Here is a 19,718-nt window from a genome sequence, read left to right on the forward strand (position 1 = left end):
CGCTTGCCTGTGAAGCCTAAGGACCCCAGTTCGAGGCTCGGTTCCCCAGGTCCCACGTTAGCCAGATGCACAAGGGGGCGCACGCATCTGGAGTTCGTTTAGAGAGGCTGGAAGCCCTGGCGTGCCCATTCTCTCTCTCTCCCTCTTTCTCTCTGTGTCTGTCGCTCTCAATTAAATAAATAAAAAAATTAAAAAAAAAAGGGCTGGAGAGATGGCTTAGTGGTTAAGCACTTGCCTGTGAAGCCTAAGGACCCTGGTTCGAGGCTCGGTTCCCCAGGTCCCACGTTAGCCAGATGCACAAGGGGGCGCACGCATCTGGAGTTCGTCTGCAGAGGCTGGAAGCCCTGGCGCGCCCATTCCCTCTCTCTCCCTCTATCTGTCTTTCTCGTTGCTCTCAAATAAATAAATAAATAAAATTAAAAATAAAATAAAGTTTTTTTAAAAAAAAAAAGAAGTCTGTTGGCTTAGGTGTGTGGAGACTCCACCTGTAATCCCAGCTATTAGGAGATTGCGGCAGGAAGATTGAAGTCAAGACCAGCCTGGGCGACTGGAGACCTTCTCAAAATAAAATATTGGGAGGGCTGCAAAGATGGCTTAGCCGTTAGGGCACTTGCCTGTGAAGCCTAAGAAGTCATATTCGACTCTCCAGGTTCCAGGTAAGTCATATGCACAAAATGAGGCAAGCACGCAAGGTCACACATGCATACAAGGAGGTGCATGTGTCTGGAGTCTGATTCAGTAGCTGGAGACCCTGGCATGCCAATTTTCTCTCCCTCCTTCTCACATTAAAAAACAAAATGGCCTAAACCAGGGGTGGTGGTGCCCAACTTTAATCCCCGCACTTGGGAGGCAGGGGTAGTTGGATCGCTGTGAGTTGGAGGCCACCCAGAGACTATGTAGTGAATTCCAGGTCAACCTGAGCTGCAGTGAAACCTTACGGGGTTGCAGGGGAGGTGGGAGAGAGTAGGGCATGGTAGTGCATGCCTTCAGTTCCAGCACCTGGGAGGCAGAAGTAAGAGGATTGCTGTGAGTTCAAGGCCACCCTGAGACTACATAGTTAATTCCAAGCCAGCCTGGGCTAGAGACCCTATCTTGAAAAACAAACAAACAAAAAAAGGGTGGGGAAATGGCTGAGGGTTAAGGCCCTTATGAAGCCTGTCATCCCAGGTTTGAGTCCCCAGCTCCCACATAAAGCCCAGTGCAAAGCAGTGCATGTTGTTTGGTATGCACACACACATTCACACACACAGGTTAATGTTTTTTTGTGGAATTAAAATGTTTTAAAGGCTTGGCTGGGATGTAGCTTAGCTAGGAGAAGGCCATAGGCTCAATTCCTAGTTTTACCACAAAGCTGGGAGATAGGGCGCTGGGCTATGCCTAGAGCCTGAGGCTGGAGATTACAAGTAGATATATGGACCCCACACACCTCATGCCTCTCAAGTCAGTAGCACTCAAAAAGGCAGTTTTTCAACTTTATTAGCCTGGACTCCTCCCTGCCAGCCCCAGGGGGCTGGTCCCTGGGCACAGTGAGCAGGACTGAGGTCAGACAGGTTTGGCCCATGGCTCTAGCAGTTTGGGACAGCTGAGCCAAGGCAGCACTAGGTACAAAAGTCCAAATGCCGGCACTTCAGGTATGGCTGGTGCCCAACCAGGCCACAAGGTGGACGGGGCACCATGGTCCTCTTCTGGCAAAGGGCCCGTCACAGCATTCCTCCCCAGGCAGCTGCTATGAACAGTTGGTGATTCTGGCCAGGAATTGCTGTGCCCACCACTCATCCAAGTCAATGGGCACGAAGTCTGTGGGTAGAACAGAGGCTGGACAGTGATGCTGTCTTCCAGGGAAATTGGCTTGTCTGCCCTCAATTTGATCACAACCCTCACCTGGGCTATGAGCATAGCTCACACTGGGAAAAGAGGATCTGGCCCAGGAGTCCCGCCCTGATCTCTTGGGGCAGAAATTTGGAGGGACCATGTTACAGTGGGGAGAGGTGGACTGTTCCCTGGGGACGCAGGGCACAGGGGGCTCACTCTGCAGCCGGGGATCAGGGGTGCTCTCCACGTACTGCACAGGCCGTGGCCCGCCATCACCGGCTAGGCCACCATCCAGCTGCTGCTCCACCTGCTGCCAAGCTGTGGGGGAAGGGAAGTTAGACTGAAGTTAGGCCCCAGGCTTCTCCTCCCATCCCAGGGCCTGGTGGCCACCCTGGACTCCAGCCCAGCTCAGCGAATCAACACAAATGGGCACAGAGCCAAGACAACCCCCCCACCCCACCCCCACCTCCCCACCCCGCTCCTGAGAGTCAGGCTATGGTATGGAAGAGAAGGGCCATGCCCACTTTATGCTACTGGGACCCAGTTGCCTGAGCCACACCACCGGAACCCCCACTACCTTCGGACACAAAGCGAACGTTCTCCTCGTGGGCCAATGTGTAGGTCTCCTGGGTCCCCTCGAGGGATGGGGAGGTGGTGAGGGGCCGTCGGCCGTTTACTCGGTTGAACACAAGCCTCGGCCCTGGGCTGTGGGATGGGGAAGAGACAGACATGGTTGGCTGTAGCCAGACTCCAGAGCTGCCAGGCAGGGCTGAAGAACAAACAGCCTTGGGACATGCCCACTGCCCCAGACCAGGCCCAGCCAGGATCCTTCCTCAACCTCCAAGCAGCTGTTCCTAGCCATTGTTGGCTAAGGCCTCTCTGCCGCAGGCCCCAAGTTCCCACCAGATCAATTCGCATGGCAGCCCTGTCTCATGAGAAGACAAGTGACTCTAGGCCAGGGAGGGGCCCCCAACAATGTGTCCCGCACTCCTGGCAGTGCCCCACACAGGGCCCCTCTACATCTGTTACACCCCCCCCCCACTTCCCACCAGCCAGGCCTCCAGCAACTGGTTCTGACCTCAGTCTGACTGGATTGGCAGATACCTCCCACTCTCCAGAGACACCCCACAGATGCCAGATACCTTAACCCTCTGCAAACACAACCCTCTGCAGACAGCCCAGACAAGGGGAGGTCAGTGTTTGCCCTTCACTCTCCCTGGCTGTGCCCAGGCCCCAGGGGGACAAGCAGCAAATGCTGGGGAGGATGGTTCCTGCGTGGGAAGAGCCTGATGGTGATCTTGACCCACTCCCCAAACCAGAACCGAGGGTCAACAGTAGTGCGATGGCCCTGGGGCAGTATTGCATTGCACTCCATGTCCAGGGGGCAGCTGAGCACCTTCCAGCCAGGCAGGCCCAGGGCAGGTACAGGCTTCCCCTGTGGCTGGCAGTCGCTGGCCAAATGCTGTGCTCAGGAAGCCTGGGGCGGGGCCCTGCAGGGGATGGGGCCGCACCTACAGCCGGAGCTGGGAGCCAGAGTCCTGGGCTGCACCTGCCACTCCGCCAGGCACTCGCCGTCCCGGCCGGCTGGCTCGCCTTCCAGGGCTCAGGTGCCCCGCGCCGCTCTGGGTTCCTCCTCAGATGAGAGGGGCACTAAAATAAAGAGGAGGATCTTGAGGGGCGCAGGGTCCCGCCAGCCCCAGGGCTGGCAGGGTATGGTGACTGCAGAGAATCTTAGCTGTGCAGGTAGGGATCTCAAAGGGGCAGGGTTCATCCCAAACCCAGTGGTGCCCGAGTTTCCACATGAGCCACAGAGGATGAAAGCCATCCTCAACAGTCATGAAGCCTGGAAGTTGATTCTGTGTGTGTGTGTGTGTGTGTGTGTGTGTGTGTGTGTGTTTTAGACAAGAGCTTACTATGTAGTCCAGGCTGTCCTCCTGCCTCAGGATTACTGGTGTGCCACCATACACAGCTGGGGCTATACACAAAATCTTTATTTTTTAAATTAATTAATTTATTTATTATTTTCTTTCTTTTTGGTTTTCTGAGGTAAGGTATCACTCTAGCTCAGGATGACCTAGAATTCAGGTCTCAGGGTGGCCTCAAACTCTTGGCCAAAAAAAAAAAAAAAAAAAAAAAAGGGAAATTGTAGCCAGAGGCTATGAACAGCAATGGATCAAGGTGGAGAGCCTGGGACTACAATGGGGCCCCAGAGGGCATACACACCCACTACCCGCCCCACTCCAACTCAGCTGTAGTTATGTAAGACAAGGCTCTGTGGGGGAAAGGGCACTAGCACCAGGGTTCCCCTGTGCAATAGATAGCCAACCTGTCTACCCACTACCAGGGACACTGCACTGGCAGCCCACAGTGCCCCAGACTTCCTCTCATGCACCCCCTTCTCCACCTCCAAAGTGATTCATCACCCATTTTTCAATCTGGGGAGGAAATGTCCTGCCTGTGTCACAGTGACGAGGCTGCATCAGCATTTAGCAGCAGTCCTGACCCCCAAAGACAACATTCTTGACCTAGTACCAGCCCCTCTCCAGGCCCTGTTGCCTCACCCACATGCGCTGTCCTCTGCTGCCCTATGGCACTCTGCCCATCATGCCCTATTCCAGTGGACCCTGAACAAGCCCCACCTGCTCCTGGGAACAAGGGATCCCATGGCACCATCTTAAAGTTCTTGTCTCTACCCTCTTTCACTTGCCAGAAATAATGTCAGAGGCACAGGCCTAGCTGGCCTGTCCACCATCACAGGCAGCACCCAGACCCATCCATTTGACAGGTCAGAATCTTTGGAATCCTGCTGTGTGCCAGCAAGAGGAAGACAAGTGATGTCCACACTCCCTCCTCCCACAGCAAGTGTGGGGTGCATAATTTTGAAGGGTGGCCGTTGAAGATTAGGGAGTAGCTCTGGGACCAAATGTAGTGGCCCCATAAGTGCTAGATCTCAGTCTAGTGACTAGAAAAGGTTACTCAGGAATGAGGTGCATTACTCAGTGTTTCCAGAGGGAATGAGGAACACACCCTGCTCTGTCCATGACTGGAACCCAGCAGGATAGGGGACTCAGGCCTCCTTAGGCTCCCAGAGCCCCACCTGGCTTCTGATTGAAGACATCAGACCTTCATACTAGGTTTGGCTTCCTGAGGATTGTAAGGGCTCTAGAGTCTAGGGAGTCCCTTGCAACCCTTGTGCACTTAAGAGTTCTGGAGATTGTCATAACATTGTCCTCCTCCTGGACACCACCCTCAACTATGCCAGACCTATTCTTGCTGTCTCCAGCAAGGAACTTGAAGAACGTGCTTTCGCCAGGTTATTGAAGCATTACAGTGCCACGTTCCCTGCCTGGGTAAGGACCTGGTGGCTACACACCTGTAACTCAGCATCCTCCCTGGGAAATGTGGCAGTGAGGGTCCCGAGTCCTGTTCACGCTATCCCCAGCACACATCTCTGGCTGCCCTTTTGAGCCTCCAGCAGGAAGCCCCCATTCTGCGGTTTCCCATTGGCCTACTCCACCTGAGAGCCATCTGAAGCTCAGTCGCTAAGAGGTGGGCAGAGGGAAGCCCAACCACCCAGGTGTGTAGTCAGCCTAATGCTTGACCTTCCTGGAAGTTGTCCTTCCTCAACTTGGAAAGCTCTCCTCCTGTGGTGTGTACCACAGTGCACTTTTTACACCAGTCTCACTAGTGGCCTGAGCCCATAGGCCTGCAGGAGGCAGGAACGAAGTCCACAGGCCCAAGAAACACGTAAATTTAGCCAAAAAAGTAAAAGGTTCAGCCCTGAAGGAGTGGGATCATCTCCAGGTCACCGTGGCTGGAGGCCAGAGTGGCCAAGACTGAGCCTCCCTGGGACACTGGGCACATTGCTGATCAAGAAAGTCGGGAAGCTGTCTGCTGACCCCAATAGGCCCTGGTGTTTGTTTGGAAGGAGGGTTTCAGTGCCCCAGGATGTCGGTGAAGGGCAAGGGCCTGACAAGGCCAGCGGGAAACACGTGCATGACTCTTCTGCAAAGACAGGGCCCCAAAGACCTTGAAGGCCAGCGCCCTGGTCAACTCTTCTGCAACCTTGTCCTGGGCAGCCGCCGAAGGGGTCCACGAGAGCGCGGCCCAAGGTCGCCCGGGGCGTCCACCTTGACCGCCGGCGGCCCTAGCAAAGTGGGAGGTGTTCGGAAGCCCGGGAGGCCCCACTTGGCCACTGTGGTCTGGGCAGCCAGGTGAGCGGAAGCGCACGCGGGCCGCCGGCAGCCCCACCCCCGACCCGCCGGCGCCTGTGGTCCCTGCCAACCTTCCCCAAGGTCACCCTCGGGCCCGCCGGCCGGCTCACCTTGCCAGTGGCCAGGGTCCCTGCGTGGGCGACAAGGGCTGCGCGCGGGCGGGCGGCCCGGTGCCCGGCGTGGGTTGTCGGCATTTCAGGAGCTCGCCGAGCCTGCTCTCCACCTGCTGCTGCGTGGGACCTGAGGGCCAGGGCGGAGGGCGCGTCAGCCGCCGCGGGAGCCCAGCGGCCGGGCCCGCCCGCCCGCCCGCCCCGCGCACCTGTGCGGCGCTGGGCGACCAGCTTGCTGGGCCCTTTGGTGATGGTGTACATGGTGCGCCGTCCCGCCCGCCGCCGGCAGCGGCCAGACCCGGCGCTCTCCGCGAGCTTCCCTCGGCGGCGCGTGGGGCGCAGCTCCTTTAAGTGCGGCGGGCCGGCGGATGGGGAGGGGCGGGGCGGTCCGCACACGCCCCTCTGTCCTTAAAGGGGACGCGCTTTGTTTTTCCCCGAGATTTTTTTAAACCCAGACTGACCTGGAATTCACTATGTAGTCTCAGTGTGGCCTCGAACTCACGGCGATCCTCCTACCTCTGCCTCCCGAGTGCTGGGATTAAAGGCATGCGCCACCATGCCCTGTTCCGCATTGCTTCTCTTTATCACTGTAGAAAACCGATGGGACACGGGATTGGCTGGGGGTGGGGCCGACTGTGGGCAAGGCTTCACCTTCGACAGGCAAAAGATACTGGCACTGGATCCTGGGGCAGAGGATTTCTGTGTGCTATGGAGTTCATTTGCAGTGGCTGGAAGCCCTGGCGCACCCATTCTCTCCCTCCCTCTCCCCCTCCCTCTCTCTCTCTCTGCCTCTTTCTCTCTCTGTCGCTCTCAAATAAATAAATAAAAAATGAACAAATTTTTTTTTAAATACACATTAGAAGCCCGGCATGGTGGTGCATACGACACCTTTACTCCCAGCACTTGGGAGGCAAAGGTAGGAAGATCACCATGAGTTTGAGGCCACCCTGAGACTACATAGTGAATTCTAGGTCAGCCTGGGCTAGAGTGAAACCCTACCTCGAAAACCAAATAATAATAATAAAATACACAATAAAGTAGGTCTGAAGGTGAGCAGGTGACCCACTCTGCTTGCCTGGCCATCCTCCCTCCCAGACTACCTCCACACCTTTGTGTGGCTAGCCAATGGGACTTTAGGGAATCTTCTGACCCAGATGGCTAGGCTGATCTGCCTGCACTGGCCCAGAGCACCTTGACCTTGAATTGTCCAAGGAAGAGCTGGAAGCCAAAGGTCTTCCCTGCCCAGCTACGTGAAGACCCAGGTGCTGTATGAGGATGATAGACCAAAACTTCCGTCCAGGTTAAGCTTGGTTGGACAAGTAAGCTTATTGGGTTACTTACAGGAGTGATCCTCAGCCCTATCCTAACTCAGGAAAGCTGAATCACTGGAATTCCTTGCCCAGCTTCCAGGCTTTCTGTTTCCCAGCAGTTGTGTATTGCCTATGTAACCTTTGGGGAAGGAAGCCTTGTGAATCTTCAGAGTTTCTGAGCTTCCAGACCCTCATAAATTTCAAGTAAGTTTCAAGTTTCCTTGCTTCTGAGTCTTTTATTTATTATTATGATTTTTGTTTGTAGGTAGGGTCTCCCCCTAGCCCAGGCTGTCCTGGAATTCACTGTGTAGTCTGAGGCTGGCCTCAAACTCACAGAGACACTCCTACCTCTGCCTCCAGAGCGCTGGGATTGAAAGTTTAAAGGTATGGGCCACCAAATCTGGCTGAGTCTTTTGTTTGTTCAATTTTTATTATTTTGTTCTTCTTTTTCATGGTAGGGTCTCACTCTAGCCCGGGCTGATCTGGAGCTGGCCTTGAACTCACATCCATCCTCCTTGCTCTGAGTGCTGGGATCAAAGGCATGCGCCACCACACCCAGCTTGCTTCTGAGTCTTCATCAACCTCAGTACTTTCCTTGGAGAGGAAGGTTTCAATTCCTAGGAAATAGTACATAACAGGCCCCTGACCCCAAAGGCAGAGAAGGCTCTGGGAAGGGACTGCCCAGCCTCCAGGCAAGCCCTGTCCAGGACCAGGTCTGAGAATGCATGGAAGGGAAAGGCCACTCCCTGGCCAAACTGACCCTTTCCACCCCCATAGAGCCTGTCCCTCCCCCACTAGCAACTGAGCAGACTGCCCTTGCAAGGCCACAGTAGCCTGAATCTGCAGCCTGTATCCTGCCCTGGTGGCCTTGAACATGCTATTCAATTCCTCACATATGCTGGGGGCCTGAACTGGCATTTGCATGTTTCCCAGAGGGACAGCCACATTGAGGGCCTGGCCTGGAAGGAGCTGCTGGGTCAGAGTGAAGGGCGGCATGGGAGGGTACAAAGTCCTGGTGTGGGATGTACAGTGTTCCCTACTCTAACATGAGCTAGGGGTGGGGGGAAGATCCCTACAGAGAGTGTGCATCCCAACCAGCCCCTATTGAAGGTCAACCAGGGTGACATGGACTGGCTCAGAGCCCAGCCTCACACAGCCCATCAACGGGCAAACTTGGTCTTTGTTTAGATCATTGTTGGCCAAGTCTGGACAGCCAAACATCTAGTCTCACCCAAGGGCTGGATCTGAAGTCCAAGGCTGGGTTCAGAAACCCTCAGAAGGGTTCCCTGGTCAAAGCAGTTGGCACACTTGTCCTGACTTGAGAGGGGTTAGGCAAATGAGCTGGGGATGAGACACTCCATTAGTCCCCCCAGGAGCCAAGAAGGCAGAAAGACAATTTGGAGGGACAAGCAGCTTGCAGGAAGGAGGGGATGGAGGTTGGTCTCCCCAGTGAAGCTTTCCCAGCATCACTGCTTCCAGAGCCACCACAGTCTGAGGATGGAGCCTTGTGGGACTCTAGGATGGGGAGGGGGGTTGAAAGTGCCCTCTTTTAGGAGAAACACAGTATGAAAAGGGAGTCAAACCCTTAATTTTAGATTTCTGGTCTTCAAAACTGTAAGAACAAAAATAACTTCTTTTTTTTTTTTAATTTTATTTATTTATTTGAGAGTGACAGACACAGATAGAAAGACAGATAGAGGGAGAGAGAGAATGGGCACGCCAGGGCTTCCAGCCTCTGCAAACGAACTCCAGACGTGTGCGCCTCCTTGTGCATCTGGCTAACGTGGGACCTGGGGAACCGAGCCTCGAACCGGGGTCCTTAGGCTTCACAGGCAAGCGCTTAACCGCTAAGCCATCTCTCCAGCCCAAAAATAACTTCTTTTGAATTAAAAAAAGAAGAAGAGTATGGTAGTGCCAGGGCCCCTAGATATATGCACCACTTTGTGCATCTGGCTTTATGGTGGGCACTGGGGAATTGAACCTGGGTCCTTTGGCTTTGGAGGGAAGTGCCTACACTGCTAAGTCATCTCTCCAGCCCATTTTTTAACCTCCCCTCCCAGGTAGAGTCTCACTCTGGGCCAGGCTGACCTGGAATTCACTATGTAGTCTGAGGGTGGCCTCAAACTCATGGCTATCCTCCTACCTCTGCCTCCCCAGTGCTGGGATTAAAGGCGTGCACCACCATGCCCAGATCATTTTTCACTTTTTAAAAATACATTTTATTAACAGGGGGTAGTGGCACACACTTAATCCCAGCACTCAGAAGACAGAGGTAGGAGGATAGCCATAAGTTTGAGGCCACCCTCAAACTACATAGTGAATTCCAGGTCAGCCTGAGCTAGAGTGAGACCCTACCTTAAAAAAAAAAAAAAAAAAAAAAAAAAAAATATATATATATATATATATATGTATGTATGTGTGTGTATACATATATGTATATGTATATGTGTATATATACATATATATATGTATGTATGTATATATATTGTTTATTTATTTGAGAGAGAGAAAGAGGCAAAGAGAGAGAGAGAATGGGCATGATGCCAGGACCTCCAGCCACTGCAAAGGAACTCCAGATGCATGCACCCCCTTGTGCATCTGGCTTACGTGGGTCCTGGAGAGTCCATCATTTGGCTTTGCAGGCACACACCTTAACTGCTAAGCCATCTCTCCAGCCCCTTGTTTTGTTTTTTTTGAGGTAGGGTCTCACTCCAGCCCATGCTGACCTGGAATTCACTCTGTAGTCTCAGGCTGGCCTGGAACTCACAATGATCCTTCTACCTCTGTCTTCTGAGTGCTGGGACTGAAGGCATGGGCCTCCACACCCTGCTCCTATGTTCTTTCTACAGCACAGAATTCTGGCTCTCAGGGCCTTAATGATTTGGTCATGTGGATAAACTCATTAGGAAAAGTGGTCCCTGCCACCATGCCTTCTTCCTAGTACTATGTAAAGCTGAAGAGTTGTGCCTACGAGGAAGCACTTCTGATCTTAACAAGAATCTGGCCTCAGGCGGTTAAAGAGGCACTTGCATGCAAAGCGCGATGACCTCGGTTCAATTCCCCAGTTCCCACATAAAGCCAAGTGCACAAAGTGGCACATACATCTGGAGTTTTCAGCACCAAGAGGCCCAATCTAATTTATTCTCATATTTTCTCTCTCTCAAGGCTTCCCCTCCCCCCCGCCCCCTCCCCAGGCAGGGTCTCACTCTAGCCCAGGCTGACCTGAAATTCACTATGTAGTCCCAGGATAGCTTTGAACTCACAACAATCCTCCTACCTCAGCCTCCTGGAGTTTTGGGATTAAAGATATGTGTCACCACTTGGCAAAAATATATTTATTTTTTTATTTTATTTTATTTATTTTTTGATGTTTTTTTTTTAAATATTTTTATTTATTTATTTGAGAGCAACAGACAGAGAAAGAGGCAGAGAGAGAGAAGGAGAGAGCATGGGTGTGCCAGGGCCTCCAGCCACTGCAAACAAACTCCAGATAGTGCGCCCCCTTGTACAAGCAATCTGGTTTACATGGGTCCTGGGGAATGGAGCCTCAAACCTGGGTCCTTCGGCTTCACAGGCAAGCGCTTAACCGCTAAGCCATCTCTCCAGCCCATTTTTTTATTTTTTAAAAAAGAACCTAGGTCTAGAGAGATGGCTCAGCGATTAAGGCACTAGTCTGCAAAACCCAAGAACCTGAGTTTGATTCTTGATTCCTCAGTACCCACGTAAGGCCCGATGTACAAGGTGGTGTACACATCTGGAGTTTATTTGCAGTGGCTGGAGGCCCATTCTCTCTTTATCTGCTGCTCTCTCTCAAATAAATAAATAATACCTAAAGAAGAGGTAGTGAAGGAACCCCAAAATGGGGACCCCACGCTCTGCCCGGATATGGCGACACCCCAAATCACTCACGAGAAGCGGTTTTGATGCAAACTGCAAGAGGATTTTATTCCAAGCGCGCTGGGGCCCACAGTCATACACCACGCAGGGGTAGAGGACTGCAGAGCCCTGAATGCAGGAACGGGACAGTTTTTATAGGGTTTCTAACAAAGCCTGTGCATTAGACCAATCATTTTTTTTAACATCAGGAGCCCGCGGGGTGCGAGCCAGTCAGTTTGTGCCACTCCATAGTTTCTAAGCCAATTAGTTTAACTTGTTCAAGCCCCTCGTGGACCAATCAGTCTCCTATGACCTTGGTGGTCAGCATTTGTGCGGGTCCTTGGGTGGGGGTAGCAGAGTGTGTTATCAGTCTCCTGTGACCTTGGTGATCTGAGGCAGGCTGCTACGGCTTATGGTGCGGGCTACTAAGGCTTATGGTGCGGGCTATCAGGGCTTATGGTGCAGGCTATTTACAGAAACCAAATAAGTGGTTCACTTTATTACTGATTTCCCATCCTTGAGGGCTATCTCATGCCCTTTTTACCTAGTTTTATATTAGGAGCGGGCTCTGATATAATGAGAAGAGGGATTTTTTACTTGCTTCCAACAGAGAGTAAAGCCTGGAGTTTGAGGTATGCAGGGGCCCGCTTAAGCTCCCTTTGGAGCGTGATAGTATTTCTGGGCTTCTGAATTCTTGGGCCTTTCAGTAGCAGTAGTAGAAGACTAATCTAAGACAGCGTGGTGGCGCATACCTTTAATCCCAGCACTAGGGAGGCGGAAGTAGAAGAATCACTGTAAATTCAGGGTCAACCTGAGGCTACATAAGTGAATTCCGGGTCAGCCTGGGCTAGAGGGAGATGGATACTACCTGGAAAACCAAACCAAACCAAGCCAAAACAGAAAAGGTGTGCCTGGTAAGCAAGGGCTAGGACTGTAAAGTGGAATAGCCTGCTGCAGGCCCAGTCAAGGTTATCTCCTACATCAGATACCCGTGGCCACTTTTCTTTTCTTTGGCAGGGATTCCCAGAGGAGGTAAGGTTGGTATAGGCTCCAAGACAACTAAGAGAGTGGCCACCCAATCACTCTCCATCCCTAAACCACCACACTCACATCCTGAATGATCCGATGCCATACCCTCAACAACAATCCCAGGCAGAGGCCATGCTCCTCAACATCGGAATGGGGGTTCTTACGAGTCCTGGTAGCGGATGGTGGTGCACGGCCCTGGCCATTTTTCTGGAGTCGGATCCCTTTGAGATGTGGACCCCATGCTGACCACCTTTGGAGACACAGACATCGCGGCCTGGGACTTCAAAGGTCACCATCCTCCTTCCGGCTATCTACCCATTATCCCGCGCTGGCGCCGAAGTTCTCAGAGTCGTTGGGCATCAGGAGGTGTCCCAGACCTGGGGTCCGAGACAAACCCCGGCTGCACCTCCACCCTTTGGCTCCTTGGTGTTCCCCACAGGGCAGGACCGAATTCAGGCTGTCTGCAAGCTCCTTACCCTCAGAGGTCCTGACACACCATCGGACTGCAAGGGCCACGGTTCCAGTTAAATCCCTGTTATTTTGGAGCGAAAAGTTCAGCGGCAGCTGCGCATGCGCAGCGTTCCTGGGTTGGCCGGGTTGCATCATGACTACTTAGTCGCTATGGCAGAAGCTCTTTACAACAGCGCCGCTGGTGTAGTGGTATCATGCAAGATTCCCATTCTTGCGACCCGGGTTCGATTCCCGGGCGGCGCACGCTGTTTTTGTCTTTTCCCCCATCCTACCACTGAATTGAACGAGGTAAAGGTAGTGTGCAAACCAGGCAGTTTAACTTTTCAGAGTAACGAACGCTTTGAAAGCACCGGCGCGCCGTGGCGTAGCCAAGAGGTCCCTTTCCGTCTCTGCACAGTCCCTCCTACGTTCGTTCACCGAGGATCCTTAGAGATAGGCGCGCGCCCGCCTGACGGATTTTCAGAGCCCATGGGCGCCGCTCGGACCACAACTCCCAACAGACTCCGCGCGCGTCTGGCCACAGCTCCCGTCGTGCCCCGCGCGCGTTCCCGGCGGGCCGGCGGGCCGGCGACGTGGCCGAGATGCTGGTGGCGGCGGCCGCGGAGCGGAACAAGGAGCCCATCCTGCGCGTACTGCGGCAGTACGTGGACCCAGCCCAGCACGGCGTCCGCGTGCTCGAGGTGGCCTCGGGCTCCGGCCAGCATGCCGCGCACTTCGCTCAGGCCTTTCCGCACGCCGAATGGCAGCCGTCGGACGTGGACCAGCGCTGCCTGGACAGGTGTGGCGGCGCGGTGTTCCCCAAATACGGTCGCTCTGGGCCGTAGACATACCCCGACAGGTCCGGCCAGGAGGACAAGATGGGGTCTGGGTGCGGGGCCAGGCTGTGGAAACGATGGGCTGCGGGGAAGGACGAGCCGGGCCCATCTGCAGCAGGCTCACGGCTGCTTGGGGCACTGCTGAGCCGCGGAGGGTCCCGGCCCTCCCTGGCCCATGCGCTGTCTCCACAGCATCGCCGCCACCACTCAAGCCCAGAGGCTGTCCAACGTAAAGGCCCCGTTATACCTAGATGTGACCTGGGAATGGGAGCAATGGGGTGGAATCCCGCCGCAGTCACTGGACCTATTGCTATGCATCAACATGATCCACATCAGCTCGCTGACTTGCACCAAGGTGGGGGCGGCTTGGAACCCAGCCCTTCCCTTTCACGTAGGGAGACCAGGAGGCCCAACGTCCAGCTTACTGTGCTCTGCCTTCCTTTTCCAGGGGCTTTTCAAAGCAGCGGGACACCTGCTCAAACCCAAGGCTGTATTGATCACTTATGGGGTGAGTGGGCCTGCCCTAGCAGCCTTAGCAGTTTCTGTCCCTTGCAAACTTTATATCCTGAGGCTGACCATTCCATAATCAGCCCTATCAGTCTCGTGGCCCACTGGGAAATGGCTGACCCCGGGCCTATGGGCTGTGCCGGCTTGTTCCCACAGCCCTTTGCAGTCAACGGGAAGATATCTCCCCAGAGCAACGTGGACTTTGACCTGGCCCTCAGATGCAGGTCAGACCTAGGTGGGAGTGGGTCTTGGCTGAGAGCAGGTGGGCTGGGTGACACTTCCCTACCTCTGGTCATGACCCTCTCCTCCCTCCTCGCAGGAATCCAGACTGGGGGCTCCGGGACACAGCCCTTTTGGAGGAACTGGGCCAGGCCAGTGGCTTGCTCCTGGAGAGGATGGTAGGCAGGGCAGCCTGCTGGGGGGGAGGGTAGTCTCCCTGGGGCTGAGGGCCACTCCTCCAGCAAAGCTTTTATTCAGGTGGATATGCCAGCCAACAACAAATGCTTGATTTTCCGGAAAGAATAGCTTCTCTTCTTCCTCTCCTGTGCCTGCATCTGCCAGAGGCTCTGTGAACCACACACCAGACCCCAGCACCCTGCCTCCTTGGTTAGGCCTTGGACTTAACTAACCCCTTCTAGTTGGGTGGCCACAGGGCTTCTGAGATCCTGAGCCCAGTCTGTCCTTGAATAAAGTGTTTCCTGCCACCCCTCACCATGGGTGGGTATGCACGACACTGTCTAATGGGAGCACCTCATTGGGGTGAGGAAACATGCTTGTGGAGTCAGGTCTTGAAGGGTGGGAGAGGGACAGCACATGGACAGTGGCTGACACAGGAGGGAGATGGCATCCTCGGGTGCACCCAGAGACTGCTTCAGGAAGCCTCAGGAGTGATTTAAAGCCAGAAGACCTCAGAAGGAAACTAGAGCCCCATCTGGTGTCAGAACCCCAGCTGAACAGATGGGATAAGGTAGCTGGAAGGGCACCAGGGATGACAGACATGTATTTATTCAGCAAGATGGAGAACACGAGTGGGAACATGGGCAAGACTAGTCTTGGAAGCGGTTGAGCAGCTCACAGGCCCTCTTCTCAAGCAGCTCCACGATCTTCTTGATGCGCTTCTCACTGGCAGCACGAACGTAGCTGCCGGCATCCAGCACAGCCACACCTTCACGCACTTCACCCATGATCACCAGTGGCCCATCACCAGCTGTCACATTAGGGCAGGGGCAGGCCCAGTCTATGCCACTCAGTGTCACCTCCAGGTACTTGGTGCCCAAGAACTTGAGGCCCATCTTGTCATCCTTGAGCACATCATCGAGGGCCACACGGACAATGCCACCTGCAGCCTCGGGCTCCTCCAGCACCTCTGTGAGTCGCCCCACGATGGCAAAGTCACTGCGGCACAAGCTCAGTGCCAGTTTACTTCTGATGCGACAGGCCCGGCAGGGTGGCGTGCGTGGCACAGGGCAGGCATCTTCACAGCTCTCCCGGCTCTCAAAGTTATTGCTGTTACCCTCACAGCCACTGTACACAAAGGGGTGGCACTGTTGCAGCAGTGGACTATAGGCCCAGCGCAGTTCCCAGCCCTGGCAGGGACCCTGCACAGGTGGTAGTGCACAGGCATCCCCTGAGCCGTGGGTACAGGCCTGTTGGCATGCCTCGTATGTTTCAAAGCCCCGGGTGGCCCCATCACATTCAAGGGCTGGGAAGGTCATGCAGCTGCCCCGCTGTGGGTCAAAGTGCCAATGGACATGGTGAGGGATAGGGGGACCACTGCAGGCCTGCATATCAGGCAGGCACTCAGCCAGGGCCGGGTCACCTGGTGTGCGGCCCCTGGCCATTACTCGCTGTACCACGGAGAGTGGGAAGTCAGCCCTCAGCAGGCCAGCTGCATTGCGTGCAGTGCAGGTATACAGTCCTGCATCCTCAGGCCGGGCATTGTAGAGCACAAGCTGCCCAATGCTGGTGACCACTACATTGCCATACATCTGGTCAGGGCGCATGATCAGGTTCTCTCGCTGGTGGCTCTGCTTCTCCCAAGTCACAGCAGGTGGTGGGCGGCCACTAACTTCACAGTGGAGACTGGCCGTGCCCCCTACGTGCACTGCCTGTGGTAAGGGGCTGCTGTACAGGGCAGGAGGCATGGGCACAGCCCCAGGGGTTGGGCGGGCAGTGGTCTCAGGTGGTCCTGGGCTGCTAGGTGGCCAGCTAAGGATGTGCTTGCAGGGCACAATGTGCAGGTGGAGACCCCGAAGGCAGGCTTCTGCATCCATGTAGCAGCGGTTGTAGTAGGTGAGGCCATCAGAGGCACAGGTGAAGCTGGGCTCCTTCTCACAGCGGTCACGGCAGCGGCAGACAGGCTGCCCATCCCAGATGTCACAGTCAGAGCCCTGCTGTGGGCACTGGAAGCCCTCACAGGAGGCGGCTGTGGTGGTTATGGCCAGACCACCACTGGGGAATCGGGCTGCAACACAGCTTTGCAGCCCACACACATTGGTGCAGCACTTCTCTGAGGCCGCACAATCCTGGGGGAGGGGAACAGGAGAGCTTAGCAGAGCCCTATTACCCCCTCCCCCAGCCTTACCTAAGCCACCATTCTGCTGAGGCTGACCCTCTGGAGAGCTGCAGAGTGCTTTCTGTCCAGTAGGAGGGGCTGTGGGCCCATGTGTGTCACCTCATTCACCCCTCAAGCAGGTCTTATCACTGTCATGCCAAGGCACAGGCAGCTGCTCCCATCAGAAAGCCTCATGCCCTGCCCCCCCTTGAGAACTCATTGTCCAGGTCGGGTGTGAGAAGGACCGCAGCGCAGAGTGGTACCGTTTGCAAGAGTGCGTCGGATGCCAGGGTCCGCAAGATTTAAAATTGGTGCACAGGCGGGGAAGGGGCAGGATTGGTGAAGATGCCATGGGAGTAGAAAAGGGAATTTTGTTCTTTAAACAGATGAAGGCAAAGACAGAGGTGTCCCCTGGGCCCCTTATACAGAGCATAGTCCCAAACCCAGGCAGAAGACTACAGAGACCCTGGAGGAAGTGGGCTTCTGGGGTTGGGGATCCATTTTCCCTGAGGAAAGGGCTGGAGTGGGTCCCAGTGCTCACCTGATCCCTGACGCACTCACGCTCACAGGTGCTCTGGGCGTCCACCCACAGGTGGGGGCTGAGCTGGTTTGGGCACATGCCAGGGTGGCTTCCAGGCTCTGGCAGCAGGCTGGTCCCCAAGATCAGACCAGTGAGCTCGATGATGAGCAGAGGCAGCAGGAGTGGCCATGGGGCAAGCATGGGGAACACACGGCCAACGGGCAGGGATGTGTGGCTACCAGCCACTCCTCAGGCCCTGTGGAGCTGGTACTCTCTACAGGCATCCACTCTACAAGTCTAGGACTCTGCCTCTGCCCCAGCTGCCCCTCTTCCTGTGATTCCTGAAGCTGGAGCCCACAATTCTTCCTGGTGCCCTCAAAGGGTGACTGCTGGAGTCTCAGAACCTGTCCATGCAGCACTAGGCTGCTTCTCAGCCTGGCCCCTCTCTCAGTCACTGAGGGTTCCTCCCAGATTCTGGTCATCACACAGCAGGGAATGGGAGGGACAGGGAGGGGCCAGAGGCCCTGAGTATCAGGGCCACTGACCACAAGGGTCACCAAGGGGCGGAGAAGGGCCAGCTAGGCCAGGGAGGAGGATGCTGTAACCCGAGCCCCTCCCTCCACAAGCTAGAGCCAGACGGATCAAAGTTTTCTTGAAGACCCTCCCACACTCCACTCAGGGAGGAGGGAAGGGCTGACAAATTTCAACTTTTGTCCCTAGCCCTTCAGTCCCTGTGGTGGGGGTGGGTGGGCAAGCATCCATCTCAGCCCCAACTGACCACTGGCCTAAGTTCCCCCAAAACAGGTATAGGCTGGCACCTATCATCTGAATATAGGTCTAAAATACAGATTTTTCCTTCAGCCTAAATTTCTCTTCTTTTCCTGAGGCTCACCTCTGTAAATGTGACACCTCTACCAGGTCTTATAATGGAATTAGTGGTTAAGACCCTTACCTGTGAAGCTTAAGGACCCACATTCAATTCCCCAGTACCCACGTAGCCAGAAGCACAAGGTGGCACATGTGTCTGGATTTCATTTGTAGTGACTGGAAGCTCTGGTGTGCCTGTTCTCTCTCAAAATATTAACAAAAAACACGCAAACAAAAACAAAAAAATGTCCCTGCTAGGGTACCAGGCAGGGTACTGCACACACTTAGGAGGCAGATGCAGGAAGACTGAGATTTGAGGCCAGTCTGGGATACATGAAACCGTTTCAAAAACTGCTAAAGAGCCAGACATGGTAATGCATGCCTTGAACAATCCCAGCACTTGGGAGGCAGAGGTAGGAGGATTGCTGTGAGTTTGAGGCCACTCTGAGACTACACAGTGAATAAGGAGACCCTACCTTGAAAAACCAAACCCAACCAACTCACCCACCTACCCAAAAACTGCTGAAGAGGGTGAGGGTTGACCTTAACATTTCATAGGTTGAAGGCCTGACTCAGCAGGACTTTTCCTTCCAGATACACTTCCTCCACTGAAAGCAGGCCACTGGCTCCTGGTCATTCTGGGAGGAAAGAGATGACCTATATTCACTGGCCATAGACAGTTACATGGTTATGACTGAGGCACATGGAGCTGATGTAAGGCACCTATATGGGGGTCCCAAGGGATGACCAGGTGCATTCTGAAAAGAACCAGCACCCTGCACACAGCCTCAGGACCCTAAAGTATAAGGAGCCTTCACTGCTCCAGCAGCCAACATTCCCCCTCCAGCAGCATTAGTTGCTCCTCCCCCAAGGGGGAGGGCAGGGAGCCAGTCAGGCTCTCAGCAGAGATCAAAGCTGGTGGCAAGACAAAGGGCCCCTTGGAATCTGCCCTTCTGTGGCTCCAGAGGACCCCAGGGAGTGGTTTTGTCTGAGACAGGAAGGAAAATGTCCCTGTGACCCTTTGTCTGACCTCCTGACCCAGAAGGCAGGGTAATAAGAGCCTGGTCTGGCCAGGAGATTAAGAGATGGATGCCAGGCGCCAGTGTCTCTTGTCTTACAAGGGGGTTGTGGGTGAGCCAGGTTCTAATGGGTGGGGGTGTTTTAGGCCATAGGCCCAGGATGCTAAAGAGTACAGATGGATGCATGCCTAAACCAGAGGCTGTGTTCCTGGGGATATGAATACACATTCAGAGTGGAGGGTGCCAATACTGCCTGGCTATAACTTCAGGCCACTGGTTATACCCAGGTGCTTTCCTGCTAAAGGTTTCAAACCCAGGGTCTGCTTGCAGGGGTCCCTGAAGCTGTGACGAATTACAGAATACAATCTGCCCTGGGCTGTGAGCAATGGCTCTGTGAGGTGTGCTGCTTGCCACAGGCCTGCCCATTTCAGCCCTCCTGGCTGGAAATATGAACCCAGTCAATAGCTTTAGGTTGGCAAGGTCAGCTAGAGGGACAGTCAACAAAGCCTGGGGTCAGTCGGGCAGGCACAAAGCAGTGTTGGCTCCTGTGGTAGAGCACACTACAAGACCCTCCCCCGCAACATACCATAACCAGAGGAGGAGGAGACTGATTT

At 54.5% G+C, this 19,718-nt stretch overlaps 3 protein-coding genes and 1 non-coding gene across 8 annotated transcripts; 2 read left to right on the forward strand and 2 right to left on the reverse strand.

The window, feature by feature from the left end:
- Positions 1–1,458: 1,458 nt before the first annotated feature.
- Positions 1,459–6,461, reverse strand: Mcrip2 (MAPK regulated corepressor interacting protein 2). 2 transcript variants are annotated; one of them, XM_045130064.1, is made up of 5 exons: positions 6,346–6,461; positions 6,137–6,266; positions 2,390–2,517; positions 2,064–2,130; positions 1,459–1,797 (listed from the first exon to the last, which is right to left on the reverse strand). In XM_045130064.1, exons 1-5 carry the CDS (start codon positions 6,395–6,397, stop codon positions 1,782–1,784), a joined length of 393 nt encoding a protein of 130 aa, XP_044985999.1. In that variant the 5' UTR covers positions 6,398–6,461; the 3' UTR covers positions 1,459–1,781. The 2 variants fall into 2 exon arrangements, with proteins under 2 accessions (XP_044985999.1, XP_004652181.1); XM_004652124.3 differs by having other exon boundaries at positions 2,029–2,130.
- Positions 6,462–12,994: 6,533 nt separating this feature from the next.
- Positions 12,995–13,065, forward strand: Trnag-ccc. The gene has a single exon. It is a non-coding gene; the product is annotated as a tRNA-Gly (tRNA).
- A 331-nt stretch (positions 13,066–13,396) lies between these two features.
- Positions 13,397–14,875, forward strand: Mettl26 (methyltransferase like 26). Of its 4 annotated transcripts, none has more exons than XM_045161167.1 (6): positions 13,397–13,600; positions 13,830–13,992; positions 14,086–14,145; positions 14,301–14,379; positions 14,464–14,542; positions 14,622–14,875. In XM_045161167.1, the coding sequence occupies exons 1-6, from the start codon at positions 13,404–13,406 to the stop codon at positions 14,650–14,652; spliced, it is 609 nt and encodes a 202-aa protein (XP_045017102.1). In that variant the 5' UTR covers positions 13,397–13,403; the 3' UTR covers positions 14,653–14,875. The 4 variants fall into 4 exon arrangements, with proteins under 4 accessions (XP_045017102.1, XP_004652180.1, XP_045017103.1 ...); XM_004652123.2 differs by having other exon boundaries at positions 14,301–14,368; XM_045161169.1 differs by having other exon boundaries at positions 13,416–13,660; positions 13,889–13,992; positions 14,301–14,368.
- A 258-nt stretch (positions 14,876–15,133) lies between these two features.
- Wfikkn1 (WAP, follistatin/kazal, immunoglobulin, kunitz and netrin domain containing 1) lies at positions 15,134–19,591 on the reverse strand. The gene is made up of 2 exons (XM_004652122.3): positions 17,240–19,591; positions 15,134–16,669 (listed from the first exon to the last, which is right to left on the reverse strand). The coding sequence occupies exons 1-2, from the start codon at positions 17,417–17,419 to the stop codon at positions 15,191–15,193; spliced, it is 1,659 nt and encodes a 552-aa protein (XP_004652179.1). The 5' UTR covers positions 17,420–19,591; the 3' UTR covers positions 15,134–15,190.
- Positions 19,592–19,718: the final 127 nt, after the last annotated feature.

Source organism: Jaculus jaculus, chromosome 11 (genome assembly GCF_020740685.1).
Source record: "Jaculus jaculus isolate mJacJac1 chromosome 11, mJacJac1.mat.Y.cur, whole genome shotgun sequence".
Lineage (NCBI taxonomy): Eukaryota > Metazoa > Chordata > Mammalia > Rodentia > Dipodidae > Jaculus > Jaculus jaculus.